Source organism: Felis catus, chromosome X (assembly GCF_018350175.1).
Source record: "Felis catus isolate Fca126 chromosome X, F.catus_Fca126_mat1.0, whole genome shotgun sequence".
NCBI lineage: Eukaryota > Metazoa > Chordata > Mammalia > Carnivora > Felidae > Felis > Felis catus.
Window position 1 is genome coordinate 20,649,571 of NC_058386.1, and position 19,909 is coordinate 20,669,479.

Consider the following 19,909-nt stretch of genomic DNA (forward strand, 5'->3'; position numbering starts at 1 on the left):
TGCAACCAGGCTTCACTCCACCTCGAGGCACAGTTTAGAACAGCAGTGTGATCTGCCTGTGCCGCCGCTTCCTAGCTAGGTAACTCTTAGGTTGGCTGTAAGGATGAAACCACGATTTCCCAACCTTGGTATCTGCAACGTTTTGAGGTGGACAGTTTTTTGAGGGGCGTCCCGTAGGAAGCTTAGTAGCACCCGTGGCCTTTACCTGCTAGAGGCCGGTACCCGCCCCCCAGCGGTGACGGCCAAAAATGTCTCCAGACACCGCCAGACGTCCCTTGAGGGCAAACTTAAGTCCATTTGAGAATCACTGGATTAAATGAAGTAATTACGTACAAGTGCTAAAAATCACCTGGGACACTCATACTTAGTTCCTCTTCCTCTCCAACGACAACAAAGTCTCAGGGTAGCCATGAGACTGAATGCGACTCACGTGGGAGCAAAGCCCTCAGCACGGTGCCTGGCACATGCTAAATAAGAAGTGTCAGCCCTCGCGCCCATCACTGGTACCCCCGGCACGCCTGGCACAAGTGGAATGTACAATAGATGCTTCATAAAAACGCGTTAGTGATTGCTGGAAGTAAATCATATTGTAGTTTCTCCTTTTTCTTTTTATTCTTGCTGAGAAATTGTCTCCTCTGCTATTATCCATGCACATTTATCAGTGTTCTCTCTTCTCTTCTCCATCGTGAATTTAAAAATAGAAAAGAAAACTCTTAGAACAGCTTAATCTTGTTTTTTTGTGTGCTGCTTATAAAAGGGAAGAATAGGGCCTAATGTGGAGCTGGTGGGGAGATTCAAAGCACATAATTTGATGCAGATCAAAAGAATTTCTCATGTTTTCAACTAATAAAAATCTTGTAGCAGTAGGAGTCTCAGGGTCACAAAATCACACATATAAAGTTCCTTCCTTAAAGGCTGACCCCTGCTCTTCTGGATACAGGGCGTGTTCATTTGTTCCATGAAAAATGATGCCTGCGATTCTATAAGCATCAGTAGCGATGACCGTGGGGATAACGACAGTAACATTTTTGGAGCTCGGGCTAGGGGCCAGCCAGCGTTCAAAGGGTTTTACTTAGATGATCTCATTAGATTCTCAAAAGAGTCCCATGAGAGAAGTACGAATACTGCCCCCAGTTTACAGTTTAGGTAAGTTAGTTCAGTATCTTGCTCAAGGTCCCGCAGTTTGGAAGGGATAGAGGTCACACTTGAACATGGGTGGTCTAGCTCTAGCGCCCACACTGAGGATGGAAGAGGATATCAGTCCCCAGGCTTGGGCAGAAGACAGGTGCTATGTCAAGTGACACCACATGATAGTTCCTGAAGCTACCTCTTCTAGCAAGTGGAAGCTTCTGGGCTTTCTGCATGTAAGGTGCAGAGCCAGATTCCAATTCTGCTACTTAGAGAACATGGAAGAGGAAGCACCTTGTGTTTTTCCAGAAACTCTGGAGTGAGGGTCCATGGAGCATCTCTAATGACTTCGTCCACATAGCGACAGTGTCTGAGGGCTTCATATCTCTCTGCTTCGTTCATCACAGTGAAACCTTTGAATTTGTGGGTGAGGTCATCACTGCAAACTGAAACAGACAAATGTGTTAAAGGCTGCCACCTGGCCCAGGCCCTGCTGACAGCCATCCCGGTACACACAGGGCTTATTCAGCAAAACAAAAGGATCTCAGCCTTACTTGGTACATGACATAATCAAACTCAGTTTGTTGTTGTTGTTGTTTTTTTTTTACAGGAACAAAGCATCAGGAAAGCGAAGCAAGCTGAAATCTACCAGCAACTGAGCTTTCCATTTGAGAGTTGATTTTGACTGCATTCTCTGCTGCAACTTTTATTAAAATCATTCTCCACACTACCTAATGTGATTCTTGTATCTTTTATTTCCTTATCCCACATCGAAAATTACTATTCGGGGAAAAAAAAATGACCAAATGAACTGACACAGAGCAACCAAGAGGCCTGAATTCTAGAAGGTTTGAACAATCATTTCCAATTATTTTACTAGATCATTGTACTTAATAACCCAAGTGCGATTCCTTACCATGCACTTGTGCCCGTACATGCGCGTGCGCGTGCGCACACACACACACACACACACTTCTGTTCTCTGGACTGAGGTCCAGTCACTACACATCAGGCCACATACTCAAGAATAGGAAGTCATAAAACAGAAGATCTGATCTAGAGGAATTCATCCTTCTAACATTTCTTATCTTTCCAAGATCTCTGGTTCCTGAATCTCCACATGGGGGTTAATATCATCCACTGTCAGCCTTAGAAAGGATTTTTTGAGGATTTACATAAAAGTACATTGAAATAAACTGAACAAGAAATATTACTCATGACCTTATCCATAATATTGGGGGGGGGCGTTGGTGAGGAAAGGCAACTTTCCTGAGTTTTCCTCCATGTCAGGAAGAAATGTCACTGTGGGTACAGTCCCTGTTCACCAATATCCCAGTGAAAGTCCTACAGCCATTCTATCCTGACTGCTCCTCAAGAGGTTTCCTGTACACACAAAAAATTTATAAGATTTAAGTATGCAATACATGTTTTAAAAACAAAAATACAATTATTTCCTGGGAATCAAAGAACGACCTACATCCCAAACCCAATCTAGCCACAGAGTAAAGGCAGCCGTTGGCCACAGCCAGCATCCTGGGAAGACTTCTTATTGTAGCCCTCATGTGCCCGACCTCCAAACCATCCTCAAACCTGCTGCATCTGCATCCCGAGTGTGCCCAGAAGCCACATTCGTCTTACCACCTCCAGCACATTCACCTCCCCTCCTCTGGACTACTGCAGTGGCCTCCTAGCCGGGCTCTGGTTCCAGCCTTGCCCACCCCCAGCAGCTGTCCTCATCCACCGGAATGACCTTGAAACCTGTCCGACGGTCATTCTTGGGCTCAGAACCCTTCTCATCTCCCTCACAGTGAAAGGGAAACTCTTCCAGGGGCCCACAGGCCACCACGAGTTCCACACCTCAGCCCATTCCTTGCCTCCGTGCTGTTCCTGAAGCCACCAAGAATGCTCCTGCTCAGGTCAGGACCTTGCACTTTGTATCCAACCTGAAACAGTAGTGCTCCAAATATCCACAGAGCTCGCTCCCTCCCTGGCCTCAAGGCTTCCCAGCCATCCAACAGAAATTGGCGTTTGGCAGTCGCCATCTTTTTCCCGCTTCACTCCTTGCCATGGCACTCCTCATCATGGAACTCTCTTATTTTATTGTTGATGTTCTTCTACTAATATATATGCCCCCCGAAGAAAGGGACTTTTCTTTGTTTCATTTTCTGATGGCCCATAGTGGGCTTTTAACAAGTATTTATTGAATGAATTAATAGTGCCTGAAATATACAGATGCTCAATTAATGTTTATTATAATTTAAAATAATAGATATTTATCTGTAGGCACATTTCAACAACATATATATATATATAATATATATTTTTATATATATTTATATATATATTATATATATATTATATATATATATAATTAAGAGACTGGTGTATCTCTAGGTACACGTGTATACCTATACATCCTTCCTGAGATGTACAGACATATATAGAATACAATATGGAAAACATTGTAGTGGTTTATGTGACCCAAACACCATCAACCATGTGGTGGGCTCAAAAACTTTGATGAACATCAGAGTTGCCTAAGGAACGTGCTAAATATAAAGATGCTTGGGTCCCACTCGCCGAGATTTTGATTCAGTGGGTGCTATGGTCTGAATGCCTCCCCACAAATTCATTTGTTAAAATCTTAACTTCCAAAGGTGATATTTAGGAGGTAGGCCTTTGGTGCTTAAGTCTTGAGGTTGGGACCTGCACGAATGGGATTAGTGCCCTTATAAAGGAGACTCCAGAGTGCTCCCTTAGAATGTTCGACCATGTGAGAAAACAGCAAGAAGGCAAGACCTATGAATCAGGAAGAGGGCCCTCACTAGAGGGACACCATGTTAGCACCTTGATCTTGGAGTTCCCAGCTTCCAGAACTGTGAGAAGTAAACTTGTGTTGTTTTTAAGCTAGCCAGTCTGGGGTGTCTTGTTTAGGAGACCAAATGAACTAAGATACTGAGTCTAGAGTAGGGCCTAGGCAGCTCTATTTTTGACAAGCTTCAGGGATAATTCTGATGTATGCAACATTCAAAAGCCCCTGAAGCATGTTATGAACATCTTGAGTAAAGAACCCAGCCTGTTTTTGAATCACCCATCACTCCAGTTTGGGGGGGGGGGTGGGTGGTGGGTGGCAGATAGTAGGGCCATGATGACTATGTTATACTGATTCATTGAATGCACTGATTTATGACTATAAATAGCAATTATTTATGGGCCAAGATACCCAATTTAAATATTGATCTAAGACTTCTTAAATATTCAGTTAGGACTTTATTACAACACTACCTCAACAATCATACTGAGCAGAAATGGATTTCAGATCCATCAATTTTCTATTTTAAACAACACAAAACTAGGCTGGGTCATATCCTCCCCGCGTTTTGAACCTGCACCTGAGCAATATGGTATAACTTCTAGATGACCGAAATAATGGCCTCCTGACAGAACACGAAGAAAACAAACAGGATGTTTATGTCAGTCCGGGGTCCTATTTTCATATCCCAGGAGTGACCTCAAGAAGCAGCTGAACATGCTGACCAGTTATTGTCTAAACATTAATTACGCCCAAAGCAGCACTGTTGTTCCTGAATCTTGGCAAATGCACACTGACAACCAGATGGAGACCTCTGAGCAGTGATGCTCCATGGATGAATTCACTGAGTTACGTGGGAGCTCGTACTGTAGCTAACCTATACTGGCAGCTCACTATGTTCAAAATGAAATATTACCAGTACTCTGTAGGAGAGAAAATTTAACATAAGGAATCAATCAACTTTGGAACCAAACAGGCTTGGGTTCTAATCCCAGCTCTGCTCCTTGCTACAAGGAAAATTACTCAGTCTCTTAAGATTCCATCAACTGTCTTTGAAACATGGCAAAGTTTTGAAAATCGAATATGATGATGTGAGGAGTAATGCTCAAAAACATTTGCCATTTTTTTAAGAGTAGTATGAAACCATTACTGTGGATATTCATTTGTGTTTGGGGCTATCTTCCTGTTCCCACTCCAAGCAGCTGTCCAGCCTCTTGGAAGAAACTCTCCCATGGAAGCTGTGAAGTTAAAGTTGCTGGTGCACACGCCTGCCTTCCTGGCTGCTGTTTTCTCCAAGCCAGAACTCCTTAGAGGAATTCTGTAAGGAAAGAGACAAAGAGAGAGAAGGTTCCTCCAAATGAGGAAGAGACCAAAAGTCTGAGGATCCCACGAGCAGAAGGGGCTGGTGGCAGAGCCTCACGAGGGATGACGACATGGAGCCCCAGGCACTGGGATTCCACACACTGCAGGCTCAACAGTGCTGGGCTCGAGACTGGAAAGCCCTCTCTTGTTTCTGTAAACATTTTAACATCTAGTAGGACTCCGCAGAGGTGAAGAGGGCCCAACAAGGACTGAGAGACTATTTCCCACCAGTCAGGCAAAGTGGAGTCTTAGCAGAATATTTCATTTCAATTAAAGTACAAGACAGCATAAACCCAAGTCCGTGGAGTTTTTATGTCTACTATAGTAGGAATAGTGTCACTATTATTATTTTTGTATTCCCCTCCAATGAGGTAGAAATAGGCATTGGGTGACCCATATCCTTAAAAACTGTTTTAGGGAAAAAATTCTAATATAAATTTTAATTTCTTGACTTGTTTTTAAATGACACTAACTTTTTATTATTTAAGTGTTTATTCAAATTCTAGTTCACACTATAATATTAGTTTCAGGTGTACATTATAGTGATTCAACAGTTCCATACAACACCCAGTGCTCATCAAGACAAGTGCCCTCCTTAATCCTCATCACCGGTTTCAGGCATCCCCCCACCCACCTCCCCTTTGGTACCCATCAGTTTGTTCTCTATAGTTAAGAATCTGTTTCTTGGTTCTCTCTCCCTCCCCTGACCCCCACGTTCATCTGTTTTGTTTCTCAAATTCCACATATGAGTGAAATCATATGGTATTTCTCTTCTCTGACTTATTTCACTTAGCGTAATACTGTCTAGCTCGATCCATGTTGTTGCAAACGGTAAGATTTCATTCTTTTTTATGGCTGAGTAATATTCCATTGTCTGTATATACCACATCTTTATCCATTCATCAGTTGATGGACACTTGGGCCCTTTCCTTAATTTGGCTATTGTAGATAATGCTGCTATAAACATCAGGGTGCATGTATCTCTGTGAATTAGGATTTTTGTAATCTTTGAGAACAAAACTAGTAGTGTGATTGTTGGAGCATAGGATAGTTCTATTTTTACTTTCTGAGGAAACTTCATACTGTTTTCCAGAGTGGCTGCACCAATTTGCATTCCTACCAACAGTAGGAGAGGGTTCCCCTTTCTCTACCTCCCTGCTAACACCTGTTGTTTATTGTTAAATGATGTTACTTTCTTTTCATGTTTATTTTTGAGAGACAGAGAGAATGTACGAGCAGGGGAGTGGTGGGGACAGAGGATCTGAAGCAGGCTCTGCACTGACAGCAGAGAATCCAATGCAGGGCTCGAACTCATGAACCATGAGATCATGACCTGAGCCAAACCCAAGAGTTGGGCGTTTAACTGACTGAGCCACCCAGGCACCCCATGTTAGCAGTTAAATTAAAAAGAAAAAAGGGCTTTACAATTGGTAGTTTCAATTCGCTAAAATAATGTCAACAAGGTAAGCTTACATAAATGAATTTTCAAAGTATTACTGGTCATAATGCTTACAAAATTAGAAATCCAAGTATTATAATCATTGTACAAAACCATGGCATTTTGTGTCTGTTATTGCCTAAGGTTGAGAAATAGATTGTAGTACTACCACTTATCACAGTTTCTGGTCTTTGAATCAATTATTTCTACCAAATACCAAGTATTATGCCGCCTTTCTGTGCACTCACCCTGACCAGAGTGGTTTCATGAGCAAAGCCCATGCTCCACCCAGGGGAACCCCTACAACAAACCTACCCATAGATGTCAGGGGCCCCACAATTAATATAGCAGGTTCTTTCAATTCACCCTAAGCATTTTATTTGCTGACTACACACATCACTGCAAGGGCCAGTCTTTCAACCAACAACATAAAACACCTATTTGTAAAAGACTCCCTAACTTTCCTCAGTACAGAATTGTCTGCCATTAAGGTGGTTTGTGACACTCAAGATAGTCTAAAAGTAATGGTCTTCAAACTAGGACACACATACCCCTGGGGATGCACAAAGACTTTTCAAATGATATCCAAACACAAGAGGCTTTAAAGGACTCAATTTTCAGATCCTCAGCTTCCAAGGGTATACTTTCTTAAAATTAATGGTCCCAGAGAAAGCCTCTGTGTCCAAAACCACCCTTACTCCACTATGCAAAAGGAAGACACCATCTGAATCTTACTCTGTTGCATGGCAAGGGGCAGGGGGTTAAGGCTTCAGGCCAAACCGAAAGGAAAGCTTGCTTAATGACTACTGCAAACACCATGAACCTCTAAAAGCTTCCTGTCCTAAAACATTTCTGTTACAGGTAAAGCCCGGTGTTACAAACTCATTATGGGAGAGTAAGGAATAATGCCAACTGTTGCCTAACAACTTTGCGTTTTCATTCCCCTAACTATTGTCAAAGGACATAAGGATCTTGAGCGATAAGACCCAGGAATTCAAAGCAAAAGGAGCAATGGAAAGAAATATTGAATGCTAAAATGGCTTTTTCATATGGTGAAGGGTAAGCATTTCCCCAGCTATTCTCAGCACTCACGGTGAGTCCCGGAAACGCCTTCTCTCTTTTAGTTCAGAGTAAGCATTTTTGCCAGCTATTCACTTCAAAATCAACTGCACAAGGCAAAGCTGCACAGGCTGATACTGCTGCATTTTAGAAATGTAGCTGGAATATTTTCTAGAATTATCATTTTTTTCAAAATACATTGGAATAAACATGTAGATAAAACATTTACACGCTTTTTTTCATATTTCATATGCATGCATTTTAAAAGGAAGTTAAAATCTATTTTATCAGATCACATTATAAAATATTTATTCCATTTACAGATAATGCTTATCCTATTTCTTCTAAAAGGTGTATTATTTTATACCTTCTCCTACACAAAATATCTACTGCCAATTTATTTTTTTAGTAGTATATTCCCTTTTCTATTCTTAAATACATAGGAGAAGTATGTATACCCATGGTGTCTAATAAAGATAGGTTATTTCTGATTTTTACATTTGATTTTAATTTTTCCCAAAAGTCAAACACCAGAGTTTAAGTACACACACACACACACACACACACACACACACACACACACACACATCGGTATTTAGAGAAGGAATAACAGGTCTTTTTACCATACGTCTCTCCTTATGAATATGGTATTATTTTACTTATAAATTACACTGCATCACTATAAATTAAGCATAGTGATTTGTTGTCTTGTTTGTAACTTATTATATTAGAGCTATATATCATTTTAATCTTGACTGATTCTATTTTATACAATGCATTTTATAATGTATTTCTCAGTGTTTTTTATAAGACTTCCTGAAATACATTAACATATTTGAATTGAAAAGACTTTTTCTTAGTTTCTAGGTTTTTGGCAGGTTTGACAGTGAGGACTAGCTTGGTTACTTAGGTTAGATGGTGTTTTCTGCAGATTTAGTAAACAAAAACCACAGCCCCAAGGTTTTTTGGGTTTTTTCTAAGTTTTAAGAAAATGGTAACACCATTTTATCAAAGATTAGTGGATTGACAACAGTGTAATGAAATTACCAATATTTCCATTTCCCCACCCCTTTCTCAGTGTATCTGGTTAAATAAGTTGCTTTCAAGTAAAAGAGTAAAGGTTAGAATTAAGAACCATTTGGTAAGTCTTGGTAAAGCCTTTTTGTTATACTTCCCAGAAAAAAAGAAAGCCAATGATTCTAATAGCTTGGAACACATCTTCCTGTGGGTCGGGTCATTTCTAATCCATTGCTTGCCTCAAATTCCGAAGAGAACCTTAATAAATTGTCACTCGATAGACCATTACAATTATTTTGTTGACAACAATAAATTCTTTTTGTGATACACGGCAAATAATTCAGGAGTTCAAAGACTGAGTGGCATCACTCTAACAAATTTCTTCCATTCCTGTCTAAATATTTGTGTAAACAAAATACTTCAGCACGGATATCTATAATAAGGAAAAATAGGAATAAACTCAGTGTTAAACCCTGTCTCATTCTAGCAGTGATATATTCATCCACAAATCACAAAATCCCAATCATTTCATTTAAATGTTAGAGAACAGTGAACAGGAAAAATTCCAAAGAAAAACAATCTCAGGGCAAGCTAGAGGGAAAAAGCACCTTAGCTATAGACGAACAAGGATAAAAATTACAATAATGTCTCCACAGAAACAGTGCAAGCAAGAGGAGAATGGAGTGAAATATTCAGTGTTGAGAGAAAAACTCCAACCAACCTAGAATTCTGCACCCTGTAAAATTATCCTTCAAAAGAGAAGAAATAAAGACCTCCTCAGACAAACAAAAATTGAGGGAATTTGTTGCGAGTAGACCTGCCTTGCAAGCAATGTTTTAAAAATTTCTTCTTTAAAATAAAAGTTATTTAGGGATAAAGAAAATGATGTAGGTCAGCAATTCAAATCTACATAAAGAAAGGAGAAGCATTCAAGAACCAATAAGGTAAGAGCAAACATTTCATTCTCTTAATTCATCTGATAACAGTTTGTTCAAAGTAATAACCACAACAATATATTCAGTTACGAATGAACGACTGTAATGACACAAGGAATGAGAGGGAGGGGTAAGAAATATTTTGTTTTTATAAGGTACTTGCACTACTAGTAAAATGTTGTTTGAAAGTGGACTTGGGTTAGTTTAGACTATAAATTACAAACTCTAGGGCAACCACTAAAAAAGTGAAAAAAGAAGTTTAATTGATATGCTAAGAAAGGAGAGAAAATGGAATCATATCAAATGCTCAATTAAAACCACAAAAGGCAGGGGCACCTGGGTGGCTCAGTTGGTTAGGCTTGCGACTTCAGGTCAGGTCACGATCAGGTCAGTGGGTTCAAGCCCCGCGTCAGGTTCTGTGCTGACAGCTCAGAGCCTGGAGCCTGCATCAGATTCTGTGTCTCCCTCTCTCTCTCTCTGCCCCTCCCCCACTCATGCTCTGTCTCTGACTCGCAAAAATGAATAAATGTTAAAAATAAATTTTAAAACAGGCAGAGGCTCCTGGGTGGCTCAGTCAGTTAAGCGTCCGACTTCGGCTCAGGTCATGATCTTGCAGTTCATGAGTTTGGGCCCCGCATCAGGCTCTGTGCTGCCTGCTTCAGATTCTGTGTCTCCCTCTCTCTCTGCCCCTCCCCCACTCATGGTCTCTGTCTCTGTCTCTCTCTCTCAAAAATAAATAACATTAAAAAAACACAAAAGGCAGAACAAGTGTCAAAGATGGAGGCAGAAACAAAACACAAAGGCAACAAATAGAAAACAGAAAAAATATTGTATATATTAAACCAACTATTTAAATAATCACTTGGAACATGTACAGTCTACATTTATCAATTATAAGACAGAGATTGTAGATCAAAAAATAAGACCCAACTGTATGTTGTCTGTAAGAAACCCACTTTAAATATGAAAACATATATACATTAAAGGTAAAGGAATCAAAAAAGATACAGCATGCTAACGCTAATCAAAAAAAGTGGAAACAGGGGTGCCTAAGTGGCTCAGTCGGTTAAGCGTTGGACTCTTGACTTGGGCTCAGGTCATGATTTCACAGTTCATGAGTTCAAGCCCTGCATTGGCTCAGCACTGTCAGCACAGCTCTCTCTCGCTTGCTCTCTCTTTCTCTCTCTCTCTAACCCTCCGCCACTTGCACTTTCTCTCTCCCTCTCAAAATGAATACATAAACTTAAAAAAAATGGAGGGGCGCCTGGGTGGCTCAGTCGGTTAAGCGTCCAACTTCGGCCCGGGTCACGATCTCACGGTCTGTGAGTTCGAGCCCCATGTCAGGCTCTGGGCTGATGGCTCAGAGCCTGGAGCCTGCTTCTGATTCTGTGTCTCCCTCTCTCTCTGCCCCTCCCCCGTTCATGCTCTGTCTCTCTGTCTCAAAAATAAATAAACGTTAAAAAAAAAACTTAAAAAAAAATGGAAATACTGTTTGAGTATGTCCTTTTAGAAAAAGGTGAAAATAGCTACATCAATTTCAGACAGAGTAGACTCTAGAGCAAGGAAAGTTATCAAGAAGAGAGGAGCATTATATAATGATAAAAGTGTCAATAATCCATGAAGACATAGAAACCTTTAATGTGTACGTGCCTAGCAACCGAGAGTCAAAATATATGAGGCAAAAACTGAGAAAAATGCAAGGAAACACAGATGAATCCACTGTAAGAGTTGGAAATTTTAATACCCTCTATGAGAAATGGACAGACCTAGCAGGCAGAAAATGAACAAGGACATAGTTTAAGGCAACAGCACCGTCAATCAGCTGAATAAAATTAATACTACAGACTACTTCATCCAACCACAGCAGAATACACATCGTTCTCAAGCTCACATGGAGCATTCACCAAAACAGACAACGTTATGGGCCATAAAACATACCATAACACATTTATAAGAATAGAAATCAGGGGCACCTGGGTGGCTCAGTTGGGTGAGCATCTGACTTTGGCTCAGGTCATGATCTCATGGTTCGTGGCTTTGAGTCCCCCATTGGGCTCACTGCTGTCAGCACAGACCCCACTTCAGATCCCCTGTCTCCTTCTCTCTCTGCCCCTCCCCCCTCTCAAAAATAAGTAAACATTAAAAAAAAAGAATAGAAGGCATACAATGTCTGCTCTCAGACCACAATGGAATTAAGTTAGATATCAATAATGAAAACATAGGTGGAAAATCCCAAAATACTTGGAGATTAAATAGAACACTTTTTTTTGATGTTTATTTTTATTTTTGAGAGATAGAGACAGAGCATGAGTGGGGGAGGGGCAGAGAGAGAGAGGAAGACACAGACTCCAAAAGCAGGCTCCAGGCTCTGAGCTGTCAGCGCAGAGCCCTACGTGGGGCTCAAACTCACAGAGATCACGTGAGATCATGACCTGAGCCGAAGTTGGACACTTAACCGACTGAGCCACCCAGGCGCCTCTAAATAACACACTTCTAAATAACACATGGGTAAAAAAATAAATCTCAACAGAAGTATTTAAATATTTTGAAGTAAATGAAAATGAAAACACAGCTTATCAAAATGTGTGGAATTCAGGGGGAAAAGCTTAGAGGGAGATTTATAGCATTAAGTGCATATATTAGAAAAAAAATAAAGCGTTAAAAGCCTAGATATCTAAAGTCAATAATCTAAGATTCCACCTTAGGAAACTAGAAAAAGAAGAGCAACTTAAATCCAGAGTGAGCATAAGAAATAATAAAAATCAGAACAGAAACTAATGAAATAGACAACAGTAATCAATAGAGAAAATCAATGAACCCAAAAGCTGGTTCTTTCGAAATATGAATAAAATTTATAAGCCTCTGGTTAAGCTAAGAAAAAAAGAGAAAACACACAAATTATTAATATAGGATATTAAAGAGGGGACATTTTTGCAAATCTTGTGGCCAGTGAAAGGATAATAAAGGACTATTATGAGCAACTCTGTGCCCACGAATTTGGTAACCTACACGAAATGGACCAATTCCTTGAAAGACACAAGCTGTCAAAATTCATACTAAAAGAAATACACAATCTGAATAGGCCTGTATCTATTAAAAAATTGCATCAATATCTAATAACCTTCCAAAAGAGAAAACACCAGGCCCAGATGGGTTCACTGGTGAATTCTACCATACACTTAAGGAATAAACTATAGCAATTCTCTACAATCTCTTCCAGAAGACAGAAGCAGAGGGAATACCTCCTAACTCATTCAATGAGGCCAGTATTAACCTAATACCAAAATCAAACAAAGACACTGCAAGAAAAGAAAACTCAGACCAAGTTCTCTCATGAACATAGATGCACAACTCTTCAACAAAAAACATCAAATCCAACAATGTGTCAAAAGAATTATATACCATGACCATGAAAAGACCATCTCTTTTCAACAAATGGTGATAAAAAAAACCTGGACACCCACAGGCAAAACAAAATTACTCTAGACACAAATCTTATACTCTTCACAAAAATTAACTCAAAATGGTTCATAGATTTAAATGTAGAATGCAGAAGTATAAAACTCCTAGCAGAAAAGCTAGATGACTTTGAGTATGGCAGTAATTTTTTAGATACAACATCAGAGACATAATTGGTAAACTGGACTTAGTTAAAATTAAAAATGTGGCTCTGTGAAAGACAATGTCAAGGAAATGAGAAGATAGAACACAAACTGAGAGAAAATATTTGGAAAAGATAAAGGACTGCTGTCCAAACTATACAAGGAGGAATTAAAACCCAACAATAAGAAAATGAACAACCAGATTAAAAAATGACAGAAGATCTGAACACACACCTCACTAAAGAAGATACACAGATGGCAAGTAAGCATATAAAAAGATGTTCAACATATGTCACCAAGGATTGCCAAATAAAACAACAATGAGATACCACTACATACCTATTAAAGTGGCCAAAATGCAAAACATCAACACCATCAAATGCTGGTGAGGATATGGAGAAATGGCAATTATCATGCACCTGCTTCAGGAAATGCAACATGGTACAGCCACTTTGGAACAGTTTGGCACTTTCTTACAAAACTTAACACACTCTTAACATCCAATCCAGCAATAATGCTCCTGGGCAAAGAAGTTGAAAACCTATGTCAACGTAAAAATTTGCACATGGGTGTTTATGGCAGCTTTATTCATAATTGCCAAAACTTGGGAGCAATTAAGGTGACCTTCAGTAAGTAAATGGATCAACTGTGGTACATCCAGACACTGAAGTATTATTCAGCAGTACAAAGAAGTGAACTAACAAGCCATGAAATACATGGAGGAACTTTAAATGCATATTACTATGGGCACTGAGGAGGGCACTTGTTGGGATGAGCAAAGGGTACTGTACGGAAACCAATTTGTCAATAAATTCTATTAAAACTAACTAATTAAATAAATGCATATTACTAAGTGAGAAAAAAGCCAAGCTGACAAAGGTACATAATGTATACTTCCAAGTACATGGCATTCTGGAAAAAAACTATACAGATGGTAAGAAGTCGTTGCCATGGGCCGGGAGGAGAGAAGGATGAATAGGCAGAGCACAGGGAATTTTTAGGGCAGTAAAACTAATTTTGTACAGTATTACAACGATGGATACACGTCATTATACATTTGCCAAAACCCACAGAGTGTACAATACCCAGAGTGAAGTCTAATGTAAACTATGGACTTTGCTTGATAATGGCGTGTCAATGTGGGTTCCGTGGACTGTCACAAATGTTTCGCTCTGGTGGGGGATGTTGACAGTGATGGAGGCTATGCATGTTGGGCTATGTGGGAATTCCCTGTACTTGCTGCTCAATTTTGCTGTGAACGTGAAACTTCCCTTAAAAAAAGTTTATTGATTTTTGAAAATGTCAATATTGATAGTATTATAGAAATTACATCTTTCACAAGTATTTAAACTTAGGACAGAAAATTTTAGATGTCAACTTACAAATTTGCAAGAAAAGGGGCGCCTGAGTGGCTCAGTCGGTTGAGTGTCCGACTCCGGCTCAGGTCATGCTCTCACAGTCCGTGAGTTCAAGCCCCGCATAGGGCTCTGTGCTGACAGCTCAGAGCCTGGAGCCTGCTTCAGATTCTGTGTCTCCCTCTCTCTCTTCCCCTCCCCTGCTTGCACTCTGTCTCTCTCTCTCTCAAAAAACAATAAAACATTTAAAAAAAATTTTTTTTAATTTGCGAGAAGGTATATAGTTTTTCAAAATTCTTTTAGGGTTTGTGAGGAACAAAGTTTGAAGACTCCTAGTCTAAGACAATGGTTTTCAACAAGGGCCTCATCATCCCCTATGAAGCCATTTCTGGAAATTTATGGGGCATCTTTCGTTGTCACAGTGACTGAAGACAGCTACTGGCATTTAGTGGGAAGAGCGCCAATGAAGCTAAACATTTTGCAGGGGTGGAGCAGCTCCAGAGGAGACTTTTACCACAACACGCAGGATTTGCGAGTGTCCCTGCATAATTATTTTAAGCCATTTGAGTCTAGAACTTTGTTTTACATATAATCGCACAGTATTTCTGGAATAGCTGTGATAGAGGCTGAATTTTGGAGGAAGACAACTACCACACACAAAGGGAGACTATACTTTCTCTCATCCACACTTTTACCAAAATGTGTTTGCCATGGCAATGCCACTCATGGTGACCGAGCTCCGATACCACACACACCTCTATCACCTTTAACATGATCACCTAGAGCCATGGCTAGCGTTCCCACATGTGACCCACATCTAACCACCTCCAAACTTGGGTCACCAAAACACTGCAGAGGTCTCCCAGGGGCCTCAGCAGCATCGGACCACACTCCGGATGGTAGCGTTCTTTCCAGAAATGGCTTTCCACTCAAGATAAAAAGAAATGAAGAAGAGATGGGTTCTCTGCCTGCCTTGGGTTTCCTCTGCATGTCCAGTAATCGTTGTCTTTTATCATCTCTTCCTTCTGGAAAGAACTCCATTCAATAACCATGTGCTCACCATCCTCAGTAAAATGTGCAGAAAGGTGCCTCTCAAATATCCAAAAGGTAGTCTTCAACTTAGAGAAGGTAACAAAATATTTTTTAAAAAGAGAGGCACGGTCTCTTACCAGCACCTTTTCCTTCACTGTACAGGCGTGAGGGTTGATGGTGCCTAATTCATGTAATGACATAAAATCTGATCACAATGAAAGGATATGGTGCTTCCAGAAGCTACAAGGTGAGATACAGGTCTCCCTAGTCAGCCACTATTCCTTTTACCCAAATTGAAATCAGTAGGCATTCTGGAGGAGGGAAATTTCAATCCACATCTAACCACCCTTCTTCCAGAAGCTTATGAACTAACTCATTTCCTTCATTGTGAACTAGGATCACCCAGGCATATCAATCTCCATTTCTTTAACACACTGTATGTAAATGCAATTAATTGGGGTTGTTGTAAGCAACAACCATTAGCTCAACATCATCCCAAAACCTGTGGGCCATACAAAGGAAACAGACAATGACCTTGTTTACCCTTAATCATTCTTAAGCCCCAGCTCTCTATGCTTTGAAATCAGAATAATATTGCTTTTCTCCTAGCCCTCTAGAAAATTTTAGAAACAGAAATTGGTTCATGCGTCAATCACAAGAAGAAAGGCATTAGTGGAAAACATGAAGCCGTTGCACATGATGGTGTTATTAGTCTGTCCCTCTCTGGGAATCAGTGGTGTATAATCCCATGAAGTAATTTCCCCTATGGCTTTTTAAACATCCGTTTAAATTTCAGGCAGCAAACAATTGAGCCAGTATTGGCTGAACTGGGAGTAATAACAATGTGAGATTTTAATAATGGAACTCTGAAAGGGGTCCTTTTCAGGGAGCACATTACAAAGGAATTTTCTAGACAAAGAGAAAAAGCAAATCTTACCTCCAACCAACAAGTAGCTGTTGGGAAACAGTGTTTTTGCTTGCATAAGTGCCCTTGCATGACCTGAGTGGAAGAGGTCAAATATTCCATCGGCATAAACTCTGACAGGCCTGTCAACTGTGGGAGAAAGAAAGTATCATCAACAGAACTTCAGAGTAAGGAAGCCCAGTTACCTGATTCTTTCAACATCAGTTGAGCACTGTAAGAAAGTTTACGTGGATAAAACACAAGGTCTGTGTACCATCAGTCTCTTATTGGTGCATGCAATTACTTCATTCTTGAGTCTGGCAGCGCTGAGTGAGGGCTCCCAAGACCTGTGCCCAAAGGCAGTGTTGTGCAGGGGTCTGCTCATTCTGCTTAGAGAGACTGGTGTGCATCTGTCCTCCCAACTCCAAGTCACTTTGGCAGCCTGAAATCAGCTGGGGTAGTATTTACACCACAGAAATTGGCAAATGCTACAAATCTGGGCGTATTTCCCTCCGGAGGGCCAACCGTTCAACATTTACCAGCATACCCTGCACAAAGGTCACTAGCTAACCTCTCTGGCATCATAAGGGATGGGGGCAGGGAGTGTGCCCCAAAGACAGAAGAATCGGGGTGCAAAAGTTACATGTGGGGGTGGTCCTCAGGGTTGCCGGCCAGCGACCAACACTACAGTCCCTCTGAGGGAGAAAGGTCAAGAGTGAAGTGGCCTCAAGAGATATTCTCACTGTGGCATATGGTATTCTGGGAGGAGCCATTCCATGATGAAGAGGGACACACTTTATCACAGCTCCTGGGAGCCAGGAGACTGTACCAGAAACTACAGGATGACACTTGGCTGAGAAAGCCCAAAGACCCACCTCCTCAAGTAAGATGGAGACACAGTGGGGAGAGGGGTTGAGTGACAACTTTTACCCATTCTGGACTCTCAACAAAGGAACTACAAAGTGAAAATATGGCAAACTACAAGCTAAATATGGCAAACTGAACATATACACATTTATCTCTACTTCTTCCCAAATACAAGAATTACAGAGAAAGATTTAAAAAGGTACAATCCCCCCCAAAAAAAATTGTAAAAAATTAAAAGGTTTAATTCCCCAAGGGCAGAGGAAACAAAGGCAATGACAGTAGATGAGAGAAGTCCACAACATTTTGGCAAGTTGATTGTCAAATGCTTAGTGTCTAAAGGAAATAAGAATCAGGGTTAGGGCAGGTAGGGAAAGGGACTGTTGAGTTGTTAGGCTTATAAAAAAAACCTAAGAGTCCTACTGATTTTTAAAACTACCTACATGTATTCTAATGATGTTGTAAAAATAAATTTAAAAAAAATCAATGCAAACTTCTGTTGAATGATCTGTAAGATTTAAAATTGTGATGATTTCTTGATGTAGTATAACCTCATTAATTTGGAATATAAATTAAAAGGAATGTTCCATTAATAGATTCAGATGGTACAATGTTTCTAATAAATTAAATTTCTCTAATAAAAAAAAACTCAAGAGACTTTATGTCAGATAGGGAATTGCAATTATTCCCAATTATACACCATCTTGAACAAACAGAATTGCCTTCACAGGATTATACCGGATTCTAAATAAGCCATGGTAAATAGAAAATGCTTTGAAATAACAAACTGTCTAATGAGGGATCCTTGGTTTCAATGCTCTTATTCAATTTGAATTCAATTGAGGAAAATTTGTTTTAAGATATAAATCCCAGGGGAAAGCAGATGGCAGTTTTGCAAAACTTTTTGTTATTGATTCAGAGGTGATCAAGATAAATGAATTCAGGAAGCAGGGAGGAAAAAAAAGTAAAGAAAGATGACATAATTACCGAGAGAAAGACCATTTAGTAAATCTTTGAAGAGTATTTGTGGGGTTGATTTTGCAATATGCTCACTTTTTAAAATTGTAGTGTGTCAGCAATTTCCAGACTGGGAAACCATGTGGGCCCAAAAGAAAAAAAAAACAAAAAACACCCCCCCCCAAAAACCAATCTCTTCAACAAAGGAGCACTTCAAGAAGAGAAAAAAAGACAAAGATGGAAGTGGGTGTGCAGATTAGAGATTTAAAACACTTTCCAACATACCGAACGTATGGATATTATTTGGATTTGGGTTCAAAACAACTATAAATAAACGATGACATAAGGTAACTGGAAATTGGAACACTGCTTATTTGGTGATATTAAAGAATTACTGTTATTTTTTAGGTGCGATAATGGTATAGGGGTCATGCTTTGAAAAACTGGGTTTTTAAGACATGTATACAGAAATACTTATGGATGTAATGATAGAAAGCTTAGGACGTTGTTTCAAATAATTCAAGAGGGGGCAGAGGATGCGGGCATGCGGGGGCAAGACCGGCATTGGTGGGTGGGCGTTAGGTATAGATAACAGACACACGAAGGTTCATTATATTGTTCTACTTTTGTGTATGTTTGAAATGCTCTATAATAACTTTTTTAATACAGTGTGGCTTTTTTTAGTTTGTATGCTTATTTGTTTTGATCTTTTGTTTCAGGTTTTTCTGGACATCCTTTTAGGCACTTGGGAATTCTCCAGGGCATTTATGTTGGGAACCACTGGCCTGTGAAGCTGGGGGTTTTGTGATGATCACAAGTGAGAACACAACTATTCCACGGCCATGGTGGAGAGACCTTAGGGTGGGTCCCAGGGATCCCTGCCTCCTGGTGTTTATGCCTTTGTGTGATTTCCTCCCTTTGAAATGTGACCGGGACCGGGCAGTTTTCTAACCAGTTGAATATGGCAAACACGATGGATGGCACTCCTATAATTATGTTATCGTAGAGAAGATTCCATACTGCTAGCGGACTCACTCTCTCTTGGTGGCTTTGAAGATGCCAGCTATCATGTTGTGAGAGAGTCACATGGTAAGGAACTGCAGGTGACCTCTAGGAGCTGAAGGTGGCCTCCGGCTTACAACCAGCAAAAAGCTAGATCTTTAGTTTTACCATTGCAGGCAAACAACCCGTGTGAGCTCAGAAGCAGATCTATCACCATCAAGCCTCCAGATGAGAAATGGGCCCTGGGTAACACCTTGAATACAACCTTGTAAGACCCTGAGCGGAAGACTCGGCTAAGCCAGGCTCCCAGCCCACAGAAAATATGACATAATCAATCTGCATTGTTTTAAGCCACTAATTCTGTGGCAATATGTTATGCAGCGTAGAAAATAAATACAATGGCATCATAAATTTTCTTCCCACAGACTATTATAAATTTTTA

The 19,909-nt window shown here is 40.2% G+C and overlaps 1 protein-coding gene across 15 annotated transcripts in view; it reads right to left on the reverse strand.

Moving 5' to 3' along the window:
- Positions 1-19,909, reverse strand: part of PCYT1B (phosphate cytidylyltransferase 1B, choline) — a 135,111-nt gene that overhangs the window by 47,262 nt on the left and 67,940 nt on the right. For all 15 annotated transcript variants that reach the window (XM_019823683.3, XM_019823678.3, XM_045050557.1 and 12 more), the window contains 2 exons: positions 16,678-16,794; positions 1,423-1,574 (listed from right to left, as the gene is read on the reverse strand). In XM_019823683.3, the coding sequence (XP_019679242.1) occupies positions 1,423-1,574; positions 16,678-16,794 (269 nt within the window). The remainder of the gene's footprint in view (positions 1-1,422; positions 1,575-16,677; positions 16,795-19,909) is intronic.